Source organism: Limulus polyphemus, unplaced genomic scaffold, assembly GCF_000517525.1.
Source record: "Limulus polyphemus unplaced genomic scaffold, Limulus_polyphemus-2.1.2 Scaffold2295, whole genome shotgun sequence".
Classification (NCBI taxonomy): domain Eukaryota; kingdom Metazoa; phylum Arthropoda; class Merostomata; order Xiphosura; family Limulidae; genus Limulus; species Limulus polyphemus.
Window position 1 is genome coordinate 127079 of NW_013667905.1, and position 8791 is coordinate 135869.

Genomic DNA, 8791 nt, shown 5'->3' on the forward strand with positions numbered 1-8791 from the left:
ACATTTTGTTTCAGCCGTGTTGCCATTCTCACTTAATTGCTCTAACAGTCCTAGCAATTCATCCAGTTTTTCATGTACAACTTTTACTGCACTCCACCGTGTTTCTGATTCACACATGACAGAGATCTTAAGCTCCTGCTGCAGTTCATCCCATCGAGTTGTTGAATGAGCAAAGGAATTATAAATGGCTTCAATTATAACAAAAAAGGTAATAACTATTGCTTCCTGACTTGCAGCATGAAGACATGCTCAGTTCAAACTATGGTTGTCACAGTTTATAAACACTGGTTTTGGATTTTTGTTCAGAATTCTTTGTTGAATCCCTGACAGATGACCTGACATGACAACAGCATTATCATAACATTGTGAACAACAATCACTCAATAAAATTCTATCTGCTTCTAATGTTGTGTTTATTGTTTTCTCAATATTGGCAGTGTCTTTTTCCTTTATCTGTATAAAATCAATAAATCCCCTTTTTGACTTCTACTTTTCTTGTCTTAAAGTCAATGTCAACAAACCGAATCACGATGGACTAAATCAGGTGTGGAATCAAACAGAATACTATAGTATTTGTTTCTACGAATTGCTGACAAACATTAATTTCACACATGTGAGGCCATGAGATTTATAAACACATTTTGGATTTCAGGAGAAAGATAAGATGTTGACGTTTGCTTGTTTTTAACACACTCTATATGCTCTCTCATTACTAGATCATACTTTGCTAATAACTGCAAAAGTGACAGGAAATTTCCAGGGTTTTTGTTTGAAGTTATGTCCTCAGTATGACCACAAAATGCAAGATTCTGATAAGCTAAATATTGTGTACAATCCAGCAACCGTTGCAGTACATCTCTCCATTTATTTTTTTCTTGCTACACGAACACTACAGGAGACAAGTCTGAAATTGTATCGAATGAAAATTTAAACACACCGTGGAGAAGGGTGTAATCATAACATAATATAAGCCTAGAGGCTCAAAGGCTATATTTCATATTAAAGGTTTTGATAGAATGAGAAAACTTAAATATAGGCTAACTAATTAGTGGTGCAAGATTACAGTTCCTAGATTAAGTCGCTAGTAATTAATTAATGTTAAACCTGTTATTTCCATCTTTTTAGTCTTAGGTTTGGATCTAGATGTAATAATAATGACAGAAATTTAGCTTTATACACCTAAACTAGACCTTCGATTTCAGTGCATAGATTGAAAGTGCCTTGTATTGAATCTTCTCAGATCTAGATATAACCCTGCCTCATCAATTCTAGATTTAGATTTATTAGGCCTAACTTTTAGAACAAATGTTACATCTAGATCTATTAACTTAGTCATTAGATCTGTCCCAGTGCAATGCCTACTTTAATAGTTAGTACAGGTCTAAGTATGCCTATAATATAGGCTACAATTTGTATGATGATGGACCTGGGGTCTAGAAATAAAGTTATAACTGCAATTACACCTAAAGTCTAGTACATTAGTTGGTGTAAGACACAATTTACAATCAGCCAATACAATTATAAACCACTACATTAGGCCTATAATGTTTACTAGATCTAGACCTTGCCTGTTACATATATTGCCAATCTTGCACACCAGTTAATGTGTTACATCAATCTCGTATTTTCTTTTCGTTGAACATACACTTACTTGTACGTTGTACTCTGGGACTTGTATTTGATCTATAGATGAATGATGGAATAGTGTAATTTACTTCTGTACATCAATTCGGTCTCACTGTATTTCATTGGGTGGCTTTTAAGAGTTAAAACTGCAAGCGTAATACACACAAATAACGTAACACTGTGTTGTATTTACTTAACCTAGGGCTATATCCTCGAGGAGGGTATAATTATTAATTAATAGGCATTATAGGCAAGAGGAAATTTTGTGCCCCTTCACACCTACACCTGGGGGTGACTGCCCCCTCTTGCTATGCCACTGACACAAGGAGATGGATGGTAGGGCTGGTTTAGTTTTCACTAATAGGCCAAAGACCCACTGAAGTCCTATAACTTATAGATATATGTTATATATACATATATGTATAAAAATAAAATATTTTAAGTCTTGCAATTACAAGAGTTGAAAGCTATTTAACTTAGAACTAAGGCCATTGAACATTTAAATGAATAATAGCAGATACATGTGAAATCTCAAAATCTTCATCACCGTAACTCATATTACAATTGTCATGATAAAAAAGACTGTTTCGTTCAGATAGTATTGACTAATTTAGTTTTGAGTGAATGTTTTATTATTGTTTAGTTTTGTTATAATAAGAGTTAAAAGCAGATGATTAAAGGAAGTTTTGTTAATAATTCATTGATGTTGAGAATATCGAAGGTCATGTGCAATATATTGACATCGAGAAAGTGAATAGAAGGTGGTCAGACGATTAGGTAATATAGATATAAATAGCATGAGAGGAACAGGAAGCAGCAGAGAATAGCAAATGAGAATAAAGTTGGTGTGAAGTTAACTACCATAGAAGTGATAGGCCTAACATTTAATATGTTATAGTAAAACTAACAGTAAAAAAGAAAATAAGAAAAATAATTTTATTCCTTGAAAGCGTGGTTCTAAAGTAACTGAATCAGCCTGAGTGCACTTTGACAAAAGAAACAGAGGATCTTCAAAAGAAAGAAGACCACACAATTATGCTAACTCGAGTCACAATTGAAAATGAATCACAGAGAATACCAGTGCGATAGAAATAGAGAAGATAGTTTGGCTTGTCAACTGAAATTCTAAAGTAATTGAATAGGTGTAAGTGGATATTTATTTGATAAGAAGGAGAGAACTACATACATAGTATTTATGATATGTGCATAATATCTATAGCAGTGGTTCCCAACCTAGGATCCGCGTAGGTAATACCATCTCATTAAACAAGTAATTTTTTTAATACTGATGTTCTTTTTTAATTGCACACTCAGTTATATATGTCTTTTATTTGATAGTGAAAAGTGGGAGAACAAGTTAATTATTAGTTAATAAAAACAGTTTGGTGGGTATGCGGAATCTCTCAAAAAAATGGGGTCCGTGGGGGAAAAAATTATAATAAAAGGGGTCCTTGATGGAGAAAAGGTTGGGAATCACTGATCTATAGTGTTGAAGAATGTATTGCACATACATTAACTAGTTCTGAATATATATATATATATATATATATTATTTGGAAAACAAGTGAAGTGCATGCTCTTTATTCATCGTTGAATTTATTGCTAACTAGTCACACACACCTGCTGTAGCAGAATCCTAAGCCCAACAACAACATAGTATATATTTATATTATTAAGAAATATAACTAAAAGCTTTTTTATTTTGACAATTGGTGAAGATCAGATTTTTCAATTGTGACAACAATCTATACTACTTTCATTAAGTATTTCTAGTTGTATTGAGGATGTTAAGGTACCATAGAATGGCTTAGATAAATAACCTTAATTATAGACAAATAACTTATAGTAAATGTAAGATAAGATAATGCATTTGGGTTATCACAATTTGGATCACATGTTCGATACAGTTGGGAACTCACTTAATAGCATGACTGAAGAAAATGATCTTAGCATAGGGGTGGATAAGTTCCTCAAGCTGTTGAAGCAAAGCTCTGTTGCTAGTAGTAAAGTCAACAGATTTTAGGGAGTATTTATAATCATATCAATTATGAGTCAAATGAGGTAATTATCTATATATATATATATAAATTGCTAGTTAGACCTCATTTGAAATATTATGTATACTTTTGGTCTCCTTATCTAAGAAAGGATATTAACTCAGTGGAAAAGATTTAGAGGAGAGTAACTAGAATGATTCTGGAGATGGAAAGGTTAAGAATACTCATTTTCTATTGAGAAATGAAAAATAAGAAGTGATCTTATTGAAGTTAACAAAATCATACAGGTGATCAATAGGATAAATGCCTCTGGTTTCTTTGTGCTATATTAGGAAGTTGACAGGGTAAGATAACACAAGCTTAAAATTTAGAAAAGACAGGCTAGGCTCCAGTTAAGACAGTTATATTTTAATAACAGGGTGATTGGCTTATGGAATGAGTTGCTATGTGCACTTGTGAAGGCAGGCACTTTATAAGAGTCTAAATGAGAAGTCAATGGTTTTCTGAGAAATCAAAAATGGGTTTAAATTTTTTCTTTCTCTCAAGGGCGAGTGTGCAGGTACTTTGTTGTTCATATGTTATTTACATAGCAAGCAAGCATTTAAATGAGCTTAAACTAACAAATGTTTTCAAGTTTATACCTTTAAGAAATTAAGTTTTTATCTGGACTTTTACAGATAACACTTATTATTCCCAATAATCAAGTGTTTTATTAGTAAAGTTAATTGTTGATATATTCAAAAACAAACTTGACAGGCTTGTTTTAGAATAATGTGTTCAATATTGGTTTCTTACTATATATATATATATATATATATATATAAAGTAACTATATTTTCAACAAAAGTATAAACAAAAAAATCACAAAGATGACCCCTTGGCCCATTGAAGTAATCCCTTTAAGCTTTACTCATCAGCATGATTAACCAAAGTATCAAACTTAAATCAAATGTACCCCTTCAAACCTTCAAATGCACATTTCTATTCAACAAACCTTCAATAGAATTTCAACAAACACCTCAGATCATCAAGCAAACTACTTCACAAGCTTATAATTACAAGAGAAATAAGTTTAACAAATATTGTTTTTTGGCTTAAAAAGCTTAAACATGATATTTACCTCTGTATTTTTAACTATTCAATCCACTAACCAACATATCATTGATTGGCAGATTATCCATGTTCTTTAAACAACTGGGTAAATCAATTCTAAACATTTCTTCTGTCCTCAAAGAAAAATTAAAAGATTTCAAGCTACTCTTTCCATATGAATTACTTAAACCAGGTTTCATAACTGGCAATCTATTTCTGAACTCTTTTAAGTTGATATCCAGTCAACTACATTTTTCATGTAAAGACACGAGTTTTGATGCTAGACTTGAGAATTTATTTATAAGGAAGTTTAATATGGGAGTTCAAAATAGTGTGGTTGATATATGGAACGTTTTACATTACAACACAAAAATAGTGTATAATATAAACTTCAATTATTTTAAAGTCTGTTTGATGATTTTATGAACATAAAGCTGTAACTAAATGTGTTAGCTAAGGGACTAGCTTATATCAGACTAAAGTAAGAACAACTAGTAAAATTATTCAATTTCAACAGTAGTTTTTCTTTTTCTAATAATAAGTTAAAGTAATTGGAAATATTAATGGTAAACTCCTATAATATTATTGTGCTGCATTAAATTTTGTACTCACTGTGCTGATGTGGTGTCCTTTGATTTAAAATATTTTCTTATTCATATTTTAACCTTATAATTCATTAAAATATGTTAACAGGTATTCCCTTCTCATATCAAAGAACATGGTAACAAATACCTGTTCAGCCAATCTAGGTCGTCTCTCACGTAACAAAATTTTAAAACAAGTTATATTTTGCCCCTTGCACTCAAACTACCTTGAAAAAAAACAATCTTCATGCAAACAATCCTGCAATATCATTACAAAAAAGTAATTTTGTACAAAATAAGTCAGCATCTGGAATTCCAAAGATTAATTATTATCCCTAAAAGTCACAGTCATATTTGCATATACAACTTTTTTATACTATTCTAATTTGAATTTCTAAAACAAGTAGCATTTTAGTAGCCCATCTCTTCACTCTTCCAGACTGGTTATTTTTCTAATAGTGGCTGGCCTATAAGAAGAAGACTGCCTTAATGTGTAGTAAAATCTAAATCATTGTCGGAGCTTAAGAAGAGATTGAATGAGTATTTTGGAGATCAGGGTTGGAGAGGAAATGATATTTCTACATATGGTTTGAAGTTAGGTAACAGAAGAAAACTGGATACCCTAGATGGGCCAAATGGTCCTTTATACCTTCGAAAAGAAGTTAAATGTGGCAATCCCCAGTTATCCAGGTCCCATTTAATAATGTTATAAAAGTACCGATAACACAACTGCACACATACTAACAAGCTATTCATGAATGCCTTCTTCACACAATGACTGATAACATGACTGCATTTACACACATACTAATAAGGCAAAGTCCTTGACTGCACTAGTTATATTTATTAATTTTGCTGCTATGGGTTTGATGCAACTGATCGAGCAAATCATCATTAATAAAAGTGCTTATGAGTTCCCGAAACAACATTATATCTTACACAGCATTGCTCTAACATGTCCTCGATGCTTGAGTTCATATGGCAATATCACGGCAAAAAGATGCACGAGACATTTGATACACTACTAGAACACACTTCAGAATGGTATGTTGTACCACATCAAGAATAATTATTATTGATAATAATAAATATTTTAAAGTTAGAGGTTAGTTATCTATTGTACATCACCCAAGAATGAGAAAAAGCATTTTTTAATCATGTACTCTAACAATACGGTCAGAATAAATATTGCACAAGGAATGTTGACTATAATTCCAAATTTACTATATGTATCTACATTGCATGTGACAAGCTTTTAATGAAATGTAAAAGACTGTTGCACACAAAAAAATCAGATGTATAATTATATTACCAAAGTATTTGTACTCAAGTTATGTCTGTGAATTGACAAGTCTGTTTGACTTGGGCTTCAAGAAGTCAGAATGTAAGTTGATGTTCACGTGAATAATAAATATACAGAATGCATACTGTTGCATATCTACAGTTTTGTCAGTATCCCTGTGTAATCTATCTGGTATTTACTCTCCTCTATCAAGAACTGTCATTGATTTAGTAATGTTGGGTAAAATAAATTATTGATAACTCTGACACCAAGTACATAATACCATGTTGAATTACACTGTAAAACTAAAAAATCGTGGCATGTGCACTTGGACTCCCACTCGTGTATAGGGTCAATCACACTTATCTCTTCCTAATCTTATATTTATAAATTACATAAAAATATTACGCCGTTAATGATTTATAACCCTACTTATAACAGAATCAGTAAAATAGATTTAATCATTTTAACACTACTAGACTGATCTCCTCTACAATAAATTCCTAAGTAATTTAATTTAAAGTTAAAACGACTTTCAGTTCACAACTTAAACTTCAGCTCAACTGGAGTTAAGACAAGCATTGGGTCACTCGGGTGTAAATATTTGAATTAGACAATAATAAACTATCTGCTTTATATCCTAATATAATGTTCACACTTATAGTTACTTTAAGTCTGCTTGTATTAAATATTGGCACGTGACTTTACGCTGCAAAAACCTACTTTTTAAAATATCTATAACCACATACCTCGCACGAGGAACTTCTGCCATTTCGAAGGAACGCCTCCAATCTCATTAGGGGAAAATGTCAGAATAAATTTTAAAATTAATTTATAGAAAAATCATTCAACACAAATAAAAACATGAACAAAAACATTACAGCTATGAATAATTACTAATATTAATGTAATAGAAAAAATCTTGCTCGTATGCAAAATAATATTGTTGCAAGCTATGTTTTTAATGTTGTAATTTGTTAGCTAGATGTCATGGAATTCCTTAAAAGTTTCTAAGGTTTTACGTCAAATTTTGTTGCCCCCCAGTGACACAGCGGTATGTCTGCGGACTTACAACGCTAGAATCCGGGTTTCGATACCGTGGTGCGCAGAGCGCAGATAGCCCATTGTGTAGCTTTGTGCTTTATTCCAAAAAACAAACAGATTTTCTTCTGACATATTCAAACATAGTGTTGCATCTCCGTTCGTTAGTTAATTTTCCGTAAATTCGTTCCGACGAAACTTTAGTGACACAAGTCCTTTCTTAAAAATAACTGGTTTATTCTTTCTGAATATAACTTTGCGATGGGAAAGCACCGTGGGAAGCGTATAGAGCACAATTTGAGCTACTTGCAGAGATGAACGGATGGACAGAGAAGCAGAAAGCAGTATATCTGGCAACGAGTTTGAAGAGACAACCACTGGAAATACTTGGACAGTTGTCACCAGACGACAGACACAACTATAGAGCACTGGTAGCTGCACTAGAACTCAGGTACGGAACCCCAAATCAGTCAGAAGTCTACAGGGCTAGGTTTAGGACGAGAGTCCGTGCTAAAGGGGAGAGCCTGCAAGAGCTGGCACGGGACTTGGAAAGCATGGCACCCAAGGCCTACACAACTGCACCACCCGATCTCCTCAAGTTGTTGTTGAGGGATCAGTTCATAGATGCCTTGGACAGTCCACAACTAAAGATACAAGTAAAGCAAGCACACCCCTCTACCATGCATGACCTTTTCTGGCCTTGAATCCAGATGACTGTACCAATCTTGGTACCTCTGTGCTGGACTTAACGTAGGATTCAAATTCGAGAGCTCTGGCCATTGCATCCAAGTTGCACCTTTGGCCATCCAGCTTCCCTGTCACACAGATACTACGTGTGCTTGCCATTTTACACTTAGCTGTTGGGACTTTCACGATGGAGGTTGGTGGGCGTTCCTCAACACCAACCACTACTGGTTTCCCGAAGCTGACTTATTGGTGGTATTTTTCTTACACTGGCTCTTCAGATGTCCTTGCTCCCCACAGTTCCAACAGCCTTTCTGGATAGCAGCCTTTCCTGCTGTATCATATCTCCTGTGTTGAAGTTGCCAGCAATGAGCTCTCTTGTGCCCAGGTTTGTTGCAGTGCCAGCAAAGTTCCTCAAACTTTTCTGAAAGCGGTCATAGATTCTGCATCTCAGCAGACCCTTGTGAGCATCAAGGTGCTGGATA

At 33.6% G+C, this 8791-nt stretch overlaps 1 protein-coding gene across 2 annotated transcripts in view; it reads right to left on the reverse strand.

Annotated features, from left to right (window-relative positions):
• LOC106466542 (growth hormone-regulated TBC protein 1-A-like) overlaps window positions 1-7382 on the reverse strand; it is a 42997-nt gene extending 35615 nt beyond the window's left edge. The window contains exon 1 of one of the 2 annotated variants that reach the window (XM_013926834.2): window positions 7331-7382. In XM_013926834.2, coding sequence (XP_013782288.1) covers window positions 7331-7353 — 23 coding nt within the window. In that variant the 5' untranslated portion in view covers window positions 7354-7382. Of the gene's footprint in view, window positions 1-4743; window positions 4813-7330 lie in introns of those variants that run through there. The other variant, XM_022394572.1, reaches the window with a different exon arrangement.
• Window positions 7383-8791: the final 1409 nt, after the last annotated feature.